This window comes from Aedes albopictus, chromosome 2, assembly GCF_035046485.1.
Source record: "Aedes albopictus strain Foshan chromosome 2, AalbF5, whole genome shotgun sequence".
Taxonomy (NCBI): Eukaryota; Metazoa; Arthropoda; class Insecta; order Diptera; family Culicidae; genus Aedes; species Aedes albopictus.
Genome location: NC_085137.1, coordinates 264,444,517 through 264,461,040, shown reverse-complemented (window position 1 = coordinate 264,461,040; position 16,524 = coordinate 264,444,517). Strand labels below are relative to the sequence as shown.

The 16,524-nt window shown below is 36.3% G+C and overlaps 1 protein-coding gene across 4 annotated transcripts in view; it reads right to left on the bottom strand.

Annotated features, from left to right (window-relative positions):
• The window catches only part of LOC109403696 (cartilage oligomeric matrix protein), a 120,001-nt gene that overhangs the window by 21,405 nt on the left and 82,072 nt on the right, over positions 1 to 16,524 (bottom strand). For all 4 annotated transcript variants that reach the window (XM_062851737.1, XM_062851739.1, XM_062851738.1 and 1 more), the window contains 3 exons: positions 7,392 to 7,513; positions 760 to 860; positions 278 to 639 (listed from right to left, as the gene is read on the bottom strand). In XM_062851737.1, the coding sequence (XP_062707721.1) occupies positions 278 to 639; positions 760 to 860; positions 7,392 to 7,513 (585 nt within the window). The remainder of the gene's footprint in view (positions 1 to 277; positions 640 to 759; positions 861 to 7,391; positions 7,514 to 16,524) is intronic.

Genomic DNA, 16,524 nt, shown 5'->3' with positions numbered 1-16,524 from the left:
TGTTTAGCAATTAAATGCAGTTTTTTTGCGCTTCTTGCGAAGTGTTCAACAAAAATTCAAAATGATTTTTAGTGAAACATTCACGTCAACTTCAGCCTTTATTCAAGGTTTGTCCGGAAAAGCGAAAGTTACACACCAAACGACAACTTACAATACGTATGAAAGCTGTCTTGATTGTTGATGACAAACTGCAATTTTCTTGAAGTTCGAAGAAGTTTTGTTTTGTATTTCGTGTGTAGTATCTAGAACACCCAGCGTACAACTAAATAATACTCACTTATATGTATTGCTACCGGCATGACGACAAACTGCATTTTTGTCGCATACGGTTCCATCCAAGCACATCCCTTCTACAGGGAAACATCCGTAGGTAGAGTTACGAACAAACCCCCTGTTGCACTGGCATTCAAATGCACCTTCAGTGTTGATACACACTGAGTTTAGACCACAGCGTGTCGCTCCGTCTGCGCACTCGTCAATGTCGTTGCATCTTTGTCTTTGCAAAGCGTACTCGAACGTTGCCGCATGTAAACCACCACTGTGTAGTCCAGTAAAACCAGGTGGGCAAGGTTCACATCGGAACCCAGGAATTAAGTTTGTACAACGTACCCGCACATCACATGGTTCAATTAGATCACACTATAAAAAGTGAATAACAAAACGATGAATAAGCATTGATGACATATAAACTATATGTAAAAATATATAAAATAAAAAAAAAATAAAAATTACTTGAAATTAAAATGATTGACTGATTACCTCGTCGATATCATGACACACCGTTCCATTTCCTTTGAATCCAACAGGGCATGCTCCACATTTATAATAGGGCGCGTGATCAATCGTAGTACACTGAACACCTGAAATGAATTGTTTTATAATATAAATCATCTGAAAAACGTATCAATCTAGCTGATAAAGTTCCGTTCACTAAAATATTAGAGTCATGGAAGTATTTTGGACCACTTTACGAAACAAGCCAAAGTTTTGCTAAAATAAAAAAATGATTTTGTATTAAAACATTCATAATATAGTATGTATGTAGTCATTATTTATAGGGTATGTTTTTTTTTCAATAATCGAACAGAGTTGGACCGAAGGGTCTCCGATTGCCATGAACAATTTGATCAGAAATTAAATGAAAATCACAGTAGGCTATTTTTCCGGAAAACCCTGGATAAGGTTCCAAGTATTTCCAAGACACCTTATATTTCAAATAATCATGCATAAAAAGCTATGCATAAAATTTGACAAGGCGTTGCTATTAAAAGCAATCTGGTGTCAAATGAGCGCTGCCAGACATACAGGCAGTGTACTACGATGCACTTTAGTGTCAAATCGACGTTGCTATTAGTGGCGACCTTGACAAATGTTGGGACCGGGGTCCACAACATCGTAAGGGCCTAAAGCCACTACGTTATGGGGCCCTCTTTTTATATTTCAAGTATAAAAGAAAATTGATATATTTGAATGAATTCCATATCACAATAGATAGAACATTTAATGTAAAATAAGAATATCACAAACTGACACAACACCAAACCTCAACATGCCCTGGATCCAGATGGGTAACAACTTCCCATCACAGGGTGAAGTGGTTTCATTGATTCTTTTTTTGTCCATCTGCCATCCTGAAATAATTTCAATTACATCTTTTTGTTTTGTTTGGCAGTTTGCTTTTTGGCTAACAGATACTGCTAACACATTTAACCCTCGAGCAGTCGCGTCTTTGACTACCTGCAGCGAAGCCGCGCTCATGATGTGTTCCACATGCGTGCATTTTTCATGGTGTGTGTACTCAGTACACGACGCGACTGCTCCCGGGTTTTAGATTTATCTATATCCATCGAAATGTGAAAAGATTGTACAGTCGGGTCTTTTTCCGCGGTTTTGATTAAAACTTAATAAAATTGTTGTTATTGTCATCATTTTATATTTACACTAGCTGTACCCGGCAAACTTTGTCTTGCCTACTGCGTTTTTTGACGTTTCAACCCCCTAGCCAAGCGCCCAAGCCCCCGTTCAAAATGTATGAAAACCCGATTTTCAAAAACTCGCAATTTTCCTATGTTTTAGGCCTCATAAACCTTCCTTGGGTGAAAACTAACAGAACAAAACTAAGACGACCCAAATCGGACCACCCGTTCGTAAGTTATGCGCGGTCCCACGTAGATGATTCGTCAATAAATGTTGCAACTTTACTTACTAGTCCATCATTTATCACGGTACGTATCCTTGCGTGAAAAAAATATCTGTCTGTATTTATTTAGGGGGGTTATGGGCATAATGGACACCCTACGCAAATGAGTACATTAGGCCTGTGAAACCTTTTTTTTAGTATTTTTGTTTCTATGTATTTTAACTATTAGTAATTCTGCACTTACCTGTGAAACAGAGAAAAAAATATAAATATTATCAGTACTTTTTAACGTAAATTTAGTCACTACATTTTCCAATCATTTTCAACAGTTTGAATTGCCTTATTGTAAGAAAATAATGAATTGTAAATCGTGCATCTTTTCGCTTTAGAAGAATTTCACCCCAGGTTTTCATTATGCCCGAACCCCGCAAATTACTTATTTATTGATTATTCATAAGTTTTTTAAATATATTTATAGACAACTTTCAATCTTTAATAATCTATCTCTTTATTAATTTATTTACCGTAATCCGGGGTCAGATTGATCACTTTAAAACAATTTTTGCAAATAACATTTGTGGCAATTCAAACATTGGCAAAACAATTTCTGCAAAACAAGGACCGAGTGGATCTTTATGAAACTACGTGACAGAATTTTATTCAGCAAATTTAAACTTTAAGTTAGATTACTTCAAAAATCTTAAAAATGGAAATAACACGTTGGGGCGAAATTGATCAACATTTAACTGATCATCGGTTAGAATGGAAAATTGCCTTCTCCATTAAATATTGTTATTCTGGACACGAATAACGCGTCAAAACTATTACAACTAGTGAATTCGGCTCTTAAATAACGAATTGAAATTTTTAAATTGACCCTAACCGCCTAAAGGTATGGAATTTCCTGTGAAATAAACTTTTTTTTTTATCTGTTTTAACGAAATTTTTAGCCCTATGCTAGTTCATCTCGGGACCCACGCTTTAATTCCCTTCCGAAGCGAGAACTTACATTTTGCGAGTTTGTCGGAAGTGGGATTTGATCCCAGGTCCTCGGCGTGATAGTCAAGCGTTTTAACCATCACACCAGATCCGCTCCCCCTAAAAAAATAAACTATAAACTTCCTCATCCACACTAAATCACTTTTTCAACTAAAACTTAAACTTTTGAATCTGATTCGTGTCCAGAATAGCTACAAAAATGTGAACACATCGGTTCTCCTAGTGGCAATCGGTTGTTTAGTACCAACATTTTCGGCTATGTATTGAAATACATTGAAAAACCCTTAAATACTAGTTTACGCAACAAGGTGCAGAATGAAGATTTTCACAGCACGAGTCTTACATTTATCCAACGAGGCTCGCCAAATTGGGTAATAACGACGAGTGCTGTAAATATCGAGTTCTGCACCGAGTTGCGTACAACGTTTTTTGCAATTTCATAAATTACCACTTGAGGATAGTTCTACCTAAACTTTTTCATCAAACTGTACAATGATGTTCATAGCCATGTTTATGAAAGTCTGATCATAGCAGGTAATGCTGTTCAGTTGTCACAAATTTTCAAATGTGCATCCAGAAAGCATCGAGAAGTTCATCAAAACTGAAAACAGTGCTGGAATGGTTCATTACGCAACGCAAATCAGTGCTGTAATGAACCATTACAGCACTGCCAATTTGGTGTGGGAAAGTAGGTCTTTTCCTTGTAGATTTGCGTGAGGTAAAATAGCCTATTACGATGCGAAATTGCAAAAAAATATTGCCAATATGGAATTACAATTTATTCAGCGAATGATCAATTTCTCCCCGATGATCAATTTGACCCCGGTTTACGGTACTATTATTTCGAAATTTAGGAAGAGAGAAAGCCTATCATATTCAGTAACTATATTCAATGGAGTACTTTGAAATAATGTTTAATTATTGTTTTAGGCGAATTGAGGCTGCAATTTATGGTATGAATGAACAAAGTTCTAGAGTAACAAATTGCATAGTGTATTTATTAGTTTATGAATTGAGTTGTATGCCTCTTTTTAAAGAATAGTTATCATTGTCATCATACGCGCCAACTTGTGACGTAGTTGGGGGGGCGAGGCCTCTCAAAATCAATCTAATTCGAAAAATTTCGACGTAGTTCACCTAGTTTAGGCATATTTACGTGAAAACTAGTGCATTGAGCTGAAAAAAGTTGAATTTTGTCCAATTTTTGACAGCTTCGCCCCCCCAACTACGTCACAAGTTGGCGCCTATGATTGTCATTATTTAGGCAAAATTTTTGCTACCAACAATTCATTACACTCGTTAACGATTAGAAATTTTCAACTAGGGAAACTGCCTTTATGGTGAGAATGCAAATAGTCCGAATGACTAACCTGAATGACAATAGTCCGAATGACTAACAGGCCGAATATAATTTGCACGAATATGACAATTTCAAAAATATATAATTTTAAGATCAATATATCATCAAGCAAACTTTCCAAGAACACAAGTGGTTCTCAACATGTGAGTATAACAGACTGGTACAAACACTGCGGTGCATAATTGATCGGACAAACGCTGGTTTTCATACAAAATGACCAAGTTTGTGATGATGTAACTATGGTTTGAACAATGGATTGAGTTCAATTTTTGACACCAAACTACTCATATACTGAATTTTACGTATACGAAGTACAGAACCTGTGAACGTAGACATTTTGTACTTCGTATACGTAAAATTCAGCATATGGGTAGATCCGTGTCAAAAATTGAGCTCAATCTATCAACGCAAACCAAAGTTACAGCATCCCAAACTTGGCTATTTTGTATGAAAATCGACGTTTGTCCGATCAATTATGCACCACAGTGTATATAACATTGAGCTACTACTATTATTTGGCTCAGTGTTTTTCTAACTGGAGCCTCGTAGCCGTGCGGCTGGGGTCACCAAGCTTCTTATCGCACCATGCTGTGGGGTGAGGGTTTGATTCCCGCTCCGGGCGATGAAACTTTTCGTGAGAATTGTTTCTTCATCGTATCCACTGGTGCATGATCCGTGTGTCCGTTGTCTAGTGTTGAGTTTCGTTCAGTCTGTACCAGCGATGCCAGATGATTTTCTGTATCACTCGCGACCGCGCATAACTTGCGAACGGAAGGTCCGATTTTGGTCGTCTTAGTTTTGTTCTGTTAGTTTTCACCCAAGGATGGTTTATGAGGCCTAAAACATGGACAAATTGAGAGTTTTCGAAAATCGATTTTCTATACCTTTTCCACCGGCTACTTGGGTTTGGCTAGAAACTTGAAACGTCAAAAAACGCAGTAGGCAAGACAAAGTTTGCCGGGTACAGCTAGTTTCACATAAACGCCATCTGCATCTATACATCCATCCAAATCTGTATAATACATATAAATCTGTACATATGGCATCCCTGGTCTGTACAGCTGCCTGAAGACGGTGTCCGTGTTTTTTTAAAGTAGACATTGGTAACTCGCGAAGTGACACAAAGAATCATGATTCTTTTCAAAAGAGTTGCGATTCACTGAAGTTCATTACGAGTCCCATAAGCTTCCGAAAAAAGTTGGGTTAACTGCGCACTCTAATGATGATTACACGTAGAACATCGCAGTATTTACCAATCGATTATTTTTTCGTTCGTATATTCAATGGCCGTGCCGCACCAGTGATTCGATTCTTTAGTGGAAGGAACTTTCTTACGATTTTATTGAGTTGATTCGCGAGTGATTTGCACATCCATGTCTAGAACGAATAAAAATCTACGTATTTTGCACATTACTGTGTCATAAAAACTTGTGCGGTGCAAGCGAATTTCCTAGAAAACTGGTCATATTAGAGAGGCTAAAATATTAACGACACATAAGAAAGTGGTCATTCTCTATAAATAATTCCAAAAGTCCCAGTGAAGAAACAGGGGTGTGAGCAGTAATAAATAACAAAAGTTCCAGAAACAAATAAAAAAATGCATAAATAAATCAAAAGTTTCCATAAATAATTTATTTTTGAGCAATTAAAAACGTCAAAAATGCAATGAATAAATCAACTGTTGCAATAAAAAAGCCATTTTTCCCACCAAAAAACTTCGAATTTTCCATAAATAAATCCGATTTTCCAATAATAAATTTGAAAATTCGAAAAAACAATAAATAATTCAAAAAGTGCAATCAACGAAAATCTAAATTATCAATAAATGTCAAAAAAAAACGAGCAATAAACGTAAATGCATTTTGAGCCAAAAAATTACATAGAGGATTGATGAACTGAGGCGGCAGAAGGCCACCGAAGTTTCCGATATCCGATGCACCGCAATTGCATCGTTTCGGTTCTAGGCAAACCACAGATCCAAGAATTTGCCCGTTATAATGCAAACATAGATGTTATCACTTTTTTTAGGTCCGACGAGCGATAGCGAGTTCGGACAGCAAGCAATTGCTCGGTAAATTGCAATCATAGTTACGCAAGCTTTTCGGTCGTTTCAGTCATATAAGTGCGATTCAGCATTTCACCGTCTCATACATTCCTGCATTTGTTTTTCATGGGTAATTCCGTCATTTTTTATTGCATTTTTTGAATTTTTTATTAGGGGAACTCACTTAACACCATAAACTGATTAAACTAATTAAACGTCACGATCACCAAGGCAATCTTTGATTATTTCATTCGCAAAATCATGAAACATTTCAAATAAGCAGAAAAGCATGGCTTACGCAGCAATTAATTCTGTATAGTGAGTACCCCTATTGCTTTTTCTATATTTTTTTATTGTAAGTTTTCTAATTTATTATGGAAAAATCGGATTTATTTATGGAAAATTCGAAGTTTTTTGGTGAGAAAAATGGCTTTTTATTGCAACAGTTGATTTATTCATTGCATTTTTGACGTTTTCAATTTCTCAAAAAACAATTATTTATGGATTTTTTTTATTTATTTATGCATTTTTTATTTGTTTATGGAACTTTTGCTATTTATTACTGCTGACAACCCTGCTTCTTTAATGGGACTTTTCGATTTATTTATGGTAAATTTTGTATTTAATATGGAACGTTTAATTGTCTGCCTATAAGAGAGGAGTCGGATAACATCGAATAGTTAAAATTTCATCCGATTCCGAAAATGAGTTACTGAATCGATCAAAAGAGTCGATTCTTTTTTGAATAGATAGCGGTTCACTCTCAAAATTGAATCAGATTCCCATCTCTATTTCTAACAGAACTTTGAACATGATATAAATAGGATTTGTTTTGAGTTATTTGTTACCTGCAGCACACATGCTATCGTCACATAGATTCCTCATTCGGCAAGTTCTCCCGTCTCCTTCAAAACGATCCGGGCACGGTCCACACTGCGCACCTTCGGTAGTATCGTAACACTGGACGCCGCTGAAATACAATGTTTTATGGTTACTGAATTCAGTACATTTTAGTAAACGACTGTTGAATTAAAAATGAATGCGAATAATAAGAGTGCGAATTCAATAAGAGTTGCTATCATTAAACACTCACAAATTTAGATTATTTGAACAGGAAAAACTTCGGTAAAGCTTAAGGGGTTACATATCTTGCGGGAATAAGAAAAACAATATTGCATAATTGCTAGACAATACACATTTCAAATTTCATAAAGATTGGAGCACTAGAACCAAAGTTACAGCCCACTTTAGCGCGCGCCTTCCATAAGGACAAGGCAAAGCGCGTAACTCTAAACGCGATGATCTCAAAATGGTGCAAAAGTTTGCAAATTCGTCAACTAGTTTTAAGTTATTGTGATCACCGTAACGGAGCCGTTTATAAACACTATTTCCAGATAATCGTGTTTAATTCTCCTAAAGTGTTAGGATTCTCACACCACGATAGCGTAGTGTACGTTCAGCGTGCCTGTGTGGGTCATATTGACCCCCAACATTGTACAAGGGTTAAAGTTTCGCGCTTTGCCTTGCCTTTGTGGAAGGCACGCGCTAAATGAGCTGTTTGGTTATTGCTCCAATGTTTATGAAATTTGGAATGGACATAGTCTAGTTACTATACTTTCAGATTATGCATTATAAAATATTAAATGTTTGTATCCATGCAAGGTTTGTAATTCATTAAAAAAATGTATCTGCTGAAAATTCAAATTCATCGACTAAACCATATCTAAGATATCTTTGTAAAGGTGAGCGAACGACGCCATTGCTTTAGAATAAAACTCTATTCGGCCCCTGTAAGTGTCCAAAACAATTGGGTTGTTTAGTGAATAAAATATTGTTATTTTCTATAGCCTAATCGAAAGAGCTCATTTTTCAGAGTATAACGTGAAACGAAGCAAATTTGATTTCCATAGATAGAATGAAAGTTCAATCGATAAAATGACAGTTCGACCCTAACAAAAATATTTCCCCATACAAGCTTTAAATGCATTTTAGAAATAGTTCCCGGACTCCAAAAATTATGAAATTTTGAATTACTACTGCATCCTTGGTTTCTGCACAGTGATTGATTTTTTTCAAAGAAAAACATACTTTTTTGTATTTTTTTTCGTGATGGTATATCATTTTTCTTAAAGGCCTTGCCCATAAACTTTGTCGTTCCTGGGGTAGGATTCCGCAGTTGATGTATTGGAGGATGGTTTCGCCAAGGTTTATACGGTCCATGAAAATATTGTATGGATAAAAGTCTACTAGGTGTAGGCGAGTGGTCACGGATTGCCAAAAATAAGTACGTAGTTTATGGACAGCACCAAACCATGTAACTAACGACATGAAAGTACAGCCTAGGATAAAAAAGCTAAGTGTTCCGACGCTTGTGAAAAAGTTCGGCATTATAGACCATATATGAAATCGATGAAAGAATGTGCAGTTGATGGTCAAGGATCAATACTCCAACTTCTGCATAAATAACATGCACAGTCCACATTCAAGAAGCACTGAAAATATAAAGAATGCCAAGTAAAATTTTTAAGTCAAATAATTTCAACGAAGTCCTCAGAGTCATTACAAAACAAACATAAAATTCTTTTGTTATGATGATTTTGAAAACCTCCGCAAAACGGCACTTTTCTGCTATTGTCGATGTTCGGACCAATTGTCATTGCCTATAGGCAGGGCCGGATTTAAGAAGTGCCAGGGGGGGCATGGCCCGGGGCCCACACATTTCAGGGACCTCCACAAAATGTTACTTCAAATGAGAACCGGAAAAAAGTAGTGCTAGAAACATCTTGATTTAATTTTTATCACAAGTTCTTCTACTCTCACTCTTTGTGTGAAATATTGTGCTTCAAATTAGAAAAAAAGCAGATATCTGCCTTTTGATAAAATTTCAATCTTTTCCAGAAAGTTGTTAGGATTTTTAAGGTTGGAATTAATCACTTTTGTGAATTGCACAAGTTAGTTTACCGAAAATACATGAGAAAATCTTCACCTGTATTCTGGATGAAATCTTAATCGCGATGGAAAGAGAGTCGGAAAATTTTCTGCTGAAAATTCGTGTCTATTCCTGTCGAAAATTATTAGCGTTATTTTTTAAAATGTCCTACATAGTTCTTTGAAGATTTTCAAGTGTTTCTATCAGAGAAGTTTTTAGAATTGTAGAGTTTGATTTCGCTTACCAAACTTATAAATTATTCAAATTGAACCCTAGAATTGTTGAAGTATTTCTTTGAACGAACTAGCAAAAATTTTAGTCAGGATTTAGGCGGAGATCTGATCCGATTTACTTGATTATGATTAAATCCAAGACGAACTTTCATGCCTGGCTCGAATGTGTAATTTAAGGCGAACTCTTAACCCGGGAGCGGTCACGTCGTGTGCTGAGTACACGCAAAATGAAAAATGCACGCAAGTGGTACACAGCGTGAGCGCGGCGTCGCTAAAGTAGTCAAAGACGCGACTGCTTGAGGGTTGACAAATCCATAGGTTCCTTATGAAAATAGCAGTGAGATATCTGTGGAGAAATTCTGAAATATTTAAAGTTTTGCATACATTTATTGTTGAAATTGGCTAAAAATTCGTCCGCCAAAGATTATTATGAAATTTTACTTAAAATTATATTCAAAGTAAAACAGAAATTCCATCAGGAACTCATTATGCATTTCCGATGAAATTTTTTCCGCTAAAAATACCACTATGGATTTTTTGCCTCTTGAAGTTTCATGAAGAGTTCTTAACAATTATTCTGCGCGTTCACCAGAAACTTCTCTCGAAGTCGCGCTAGGAATGTTTATGCTTAAGTTTCACAAAGAAAGAAACCTGGTAATCGGTCAGCAACTTTATAGATTTCATCGATGATTCCGAGAGAAATCCTATTTGGAGGTTTTGCAATAACGGCCCGAAATTTATAGCGCTATCAATTTTATCTGAAATTTATCAAAAATGTCTCTTTCGACTTCATCAATGGAATCTAATATTATGAACACTCTCGGATTAAGCGTTATTTATTTGATAACACTTCTTTCACAATCGTCTTCAGACTAGATTTTTATATCTGGATCACTGTTATGCTAAGTTTATAGCGGATGCCTTTTTTCTAGTTACGCTTATTAAGCTATTGATGAATAACAACCCTAATTTTTGAAAGAATGCTCCATATTTTCTGGATTTTTCTACAATAAAAAAATATCCAATAAAATGAGGGCCCCCACAACACTGTGGCCCGGGCCCCACATTTGTAAATCCGGCCCTGCCTATAGGTCTAGTTGGTCAAGCTGCACTTTAAGCTTTCCGTCGTCAGCAATGTAGCCTCGATGGAGCCAAGAGTTGCTGAGGCAAGCGGATGTCACCTTTAGACACTATAGTCTATAGATACCCTATACTCGCGGAGACATTGCTGAGCAAAACGATTTTAGTGTGTTTATCGTTAATTTAGAGTGTACTGAGAGAAAATGACATCATGCAATCCATTGTCGCCATTGAAATCGTGACGTCATGCTCGCTTGGCTACACGAACTGACAGTTCGTTTGATTACAGTTGTCTTTGGGGAACGTTCAAAAATTACGTCCAACATTTTGGGGAGGGGGGGGGGTGTCGAAAAGTGTGACAGTACATGTATTAGGTATAGGAAAATAGCGTGACAGAGGGGGGAGGGGGGGTCTTGAAATCCCAAAAAATGATGGACGTAATATTTGAATCTTCCCTTGCCTCCGCGAGTCTATGGTGTCTAGTTATAGTGCCTATAAGCCTAAAAGAAAAGTTGGCCACCAGTTCGCTATGGTTAATAGTGACGATATGTGAAACCGAACAGCTATAGAAGGAGTGGAAGGAAGAAATATGTTGTCTTCAAGAAGGCATCTTATATTTTAGAACTTTCGAGCTACATATTACAACCATCCGCAAATGCCGTGCATATCAGGCCCCAAAGCATCATCTGCAGATCGATATCAGAGCTATGGAAAATCATGGACGAGAAGCTTCCCAGATGGATCGTGGGTTGAACAGTCTGATGAAAAGGTTTTAGGTAAACTCTCAAGTTTATTTCGATCTCAATGTGACGATCTCTCAAGCTTACATTTCTGAAGCCCTCTTATGCCGAAGTCGTAGTCATCAGCCTGGGTACAATTTTCACGAAATCCGCCCAATTTCTCTTTTTGTGAATGACGTGGACGTTTTTGTTTGAACATAGAGTTTCCCACTTCACATGTGTAAATAAGCGTAATAACGAGCCTCCCACCAAATTGTCTCCTCGCTCGTTAAAACCGCTGTGTGCTGCGCTGATAGGCGGCTCACGAAAATCCTGTGGCAGCAAGATAGGCGCATTGATCTCCGGGAGCTCATTTCATGCGCTGCGTTGGTATCTTAGGCAGAGTTTCCCATTCTTCATTGCACCAACGAACCAAACCTCCAAATGACTGACAACTCTCAGGTCATTTTGACAGATGTAACATGAGCATGAAAAGGACGGCAACAAGATCGATAAAGTAGAGTATATGGTCTGTCTTTTTCACGCATGTGTGTAGTCTGTCAAAATGACCTGATAAATGTCAAACATTTTCATGGATAGCTTTGTTGGTATAATGATGCTCATGTGTACATAACTGTGACAGCGAGCCTCCCACCAAATCAAGCCCTACTTTACCAAACACCATATCTAACAAAATGCACGAACGGAGAAAATCGAAGAGGAATTTCGCTGTTCCCATAGCGAGTTGCTTACATTCAGCATTTTAGAAACGTGAAAAATCCGGGTATTTTTCCACAAATCATCCCCAAAGGGGTCGTTCAAATATGACGTCCATCATTTAGGGGGGAGTGGGGGTCTGAGAAAGTGTGACACGCCATGTATAAGGTATACAAAAAAGCGTGACAGTGGGGGGAGGGGGAGTCTAAAAATCCTGAAAAATGATGGACGTCATATTTGAATCGACCCAAAGGTGAGTGATACAAGTAGTTCTTAACGAAATTCAGCGCCTCATGGGAAAATCTCATTTTTGTTTACTTATGTTACATAAGGAGTTTGGTAAAGTTAGGCTTGAAACCGTCTCCTAGATCTTCCAAATCGCAGTGTGCTGCCTTGCAGAAGGCTCAGGATATGGTTGGTGTGAGCTAGGCGCAAAGCTCCCGGGAAGCTCGTCTCATGCGCTGCGTGAGCTGTTGGTATCTAAGGTGAAAAACAACTTATTGGTAACGAAGAAACTCAACAGCTTTTTTCGTACACATCTCAAATTAAGCCTAACTTTACCAAACACCGTATGTAACATATGTAAACAAGAAGGAGATTTTCACATGAGGCGCTTAATTTTGTTAAGGCCTATTTATATCACTCACCTTTGGGGATAATTTGTGAAGAAATACACGGATTTTCACGTTTCTGAAATGCACAATGTATGTGTTGCTATAGGAACAGCGAACTTCCCCTTCGATTTTCTCCGTTCGTGGATTTTGTTAGATTCGGTGCACAGTGGGAAAAATCGACCCACAAACGGATCTTTTAACGTCGCTGGTTTCGGTACGTGAAGTTGACCATTTCTGACGCAAAAAATATGAGAAATCGATTGGTGCTAAATTCATTTACCGCACGGTACGGAAAGTGGTCTATTTTGTCCCATTTTGCCCTTTTTTCATACAAAAAGAGAATCAAAATGTACTTTCAAACAACTAACACGACTGTAGATCGTTGAAAAATAACTGCATGTGTAATTAGAGGTCAATAGAAATCATAAACATTTATGAAAGATCCTTTGAAATGCTTATTTTGCCCCATGTCCCAACAACTTTTTTTTTTTTTTTTTAATTTCTTTGTATTTGTGAATTTTAACTTATTGCTAATTCTTCACACCCCAACAACTGCTGGAAATTGAGAAGTTAATATAATTATGAACAGATTTTTAAGGTAACTGATTTGAATTAGATTTTTATTGCATAAACAAAAAGCGCTAAATCTGTTATCACCACATTCATCTTCAGTAGTTGTCCAGTTTGCCTCATTTTGCCCTAATATCATAGAAACATGAGATTTAAAATGCACTTATATAAAACCGATACTGCTATGGAACGTTGAAATTAGTTTTAGTTGCAATTGGAAACTAACAGTTATTATGCGCATATATGAAAGATATTTTCCCTTTTTTACACTACATGCCCCTAAAACTGAAATAACAACATATTATGGTTTTGTAATGTTGCTGGATGCAAAACATGAAGTCGTGAAACATCTTGGATATATATCGATTAGCTTAAGAATCATTCGCGGGAGGATACGAATAGCTATCTATTTTACCCCAATTTGCCCTGATTTGTTGTCGCCTTGATTGATTGATTGATTGATTTCCCGTCTAGTTTCCTGCATTTGCTTATGTCCGAATTGATAGACTTTTGGTACTGAAATCAATGTAATCGGAAGGACAGTAAAAAAAGACTGGTGGGGAATTCAGGGTATAATAAGCATTAATCTTAATCTAATTTATGGCAAATATGCACACAACTGATTACATGAAGCATCTCAAATTATATAATTTGGTGCTTAAAGACGCCCTATTCAATCAGTTTAGCGCAAATTTGACATATTTCATGAAATGCTTATTATGCCTATACTGCCCTTATTCGCATAACAGTCCCATGTTTGCTGGTTTTTCTATTCACATGGGACTTTTGTGCGAATGGGGGCAGTTTAATTTCCCATCAAAAGCTGAAATTGCGTTGCATTGCGTTGCGTGGTAACGGAGTAATTCGTAGATTGCATACTGAATGTTGTCATGTTTATCTTTTACTCTTATTCCAGTTACTTATGGAAAGCTATTTGGGAGGGAACAACTATCGAACCAGAAGTCTAAGTAGAAAATATATGATAACTTTCATTGCCGACCATGCCCATCTTCTCCGTTACGAGGATAGGAAAGGAATTGATGATATGACACCTACTTAACAAAAGGCCAGCTACTCACCGGTGCCCTCGTAAGTGTCAAGGAGTTGGATATATGGAAAGGGATGATTTTGAATTTACTATATGCGAGTGATGCAATTCCCCATCAAAAGCTGAAATTATAGAAAAAGTCATATGAGTCATATGATAACATTCGTTTCAGTACCAATGCTAATAAGGGGAATTAATGTATTCATTACATGACAAAAATCAGGGCAAATTAAATAATTCATTCATTACATGACAAAAAATCACGGTTGATTGGGGTGAAATGGACAGCTATTATTACCATTCCGAAAATGATTCTAGTATAAATCGATGAACCGCATGTTGTACAGGGGATAGACAAAATGATCGGGACAGGCAAAATTTTCACTTTTCAATAAATGGTAAAAAAGCTGTAACTTTTAGAAAAGTGCATCAAAAAATATAAAATTTTTACTGGAAGTTGATCAACTAGTTGTGTATCAATGGTCAAAATTTGGGAATGATCAGACTATTCTTCATGAAGTTATAAAGATTCTAGAAAAAGTCATAATTATCTAGCCAACTTTGAGCTGTTATATCGCCAGATTCAATAAACCAAATGCAATGATATTTTGAGCGTGCATGACTTATATAATAAACTTTCAAAAACTTTTGACATAACCTAAAACTGTTAACACGGAAGAAAATTATAGCGTTTAGATTATTTTTCTGATATATGTAACACCAAACTAACAAAATTTTCAACATTGCTTCAAAATTTGAGATGGTAATTATAGTTTTTTTGAATTCCCTTTTATTGACTTCCATATGAATATGTTTTGACAGGAAGTAACAAAATAACTGGTAATAAATTGAAAAAGTAATGGGAAATATTAAAATATTAAAATTAGATCAATTTAATAAAAAATCATAAAATAAATTAAATCGCTGTTACTTTTTTTCTTATGAATAATTTTATGTTAAGTCAATATTTTTTAAAAGCTTATTATATGAGACATATACGCTCAAATTTTCATTGCATTTGGTTTATTGAATCCGGAGATATAACAGATCAAAGTTGGCTTTCCGATAATTATGACTTATTCTAGATTCTTTCTAACTCAGTGTAGAATAACCCGATCTTTCCCAAATTTTGACCATTGATACACAACTAGTTGATCAACTTCCGGAAAAAGTTTTTTTTTATGCACAAAAAGTTAGTTTTTTTACCATTTTTTGAAAAGTGAAATTTTTGCCTATCCCGATCATTTTGTCTATCCCCTGTATATATCCAAGATGTTTCAGGACTTCATGATTTGCATCCAGCAACACTACAAAACCATACAAAATATGTTATTATCCAGCAGTTTTAGGGACATGTAGGGTAAAATAGGGAAAATATCTTTCATATATGCGCATGATAACTGTTAGCTTCCAGTTGCTACTAAAACTAATTTCAACGTTCCATAGCAATATCTGTTTCTTATAAATGCATTTTAAATCTCATTTTTCTATGATAATAGGGCAAAATGGGACAAATTGGACAACTACAGAAGATGATTCTGGTGAAGATCCGTTTTTTGGGTCGATTTTTCCCACTGTGGCGCTGGTTCATTTTATCTCGAATACTTTAATTTGCCCCTATATCTTACATGCAGAAGGGTAAATTAAGTTATAATGAGCTAAAAAGAATTAAAATTATACGAAAAATTATAAAGATATTAACAAATCACTTTTTCATTTCTCACAAAAGTGGCCCCAAATTTTTGTCAAAGACATCAATAGTCATTAACTTGTTTGTATATTTTCCCTATTAGTTCGGGTTACGTACAAAAGCTGAATTACGAAAGGCTGAAATAACAAAAGGATGAAACACGAAAGGCTGAAACAACAAAAAGCTGAATGCATCAAAAGGCTGAAATAGTGTTTCGACAAGTTTTCAAACGCACCAGCCTAAAGACTAACCTCACACTAACAACTTAGACAAACAGACGTATTTCTCCGTTTGGGAATAATTACATTCATTCATTGATTTTACGGTCTATTTGAAAATGTGCCTGTCCATTGATTACCCAGCCATGGCACTTGCATATAT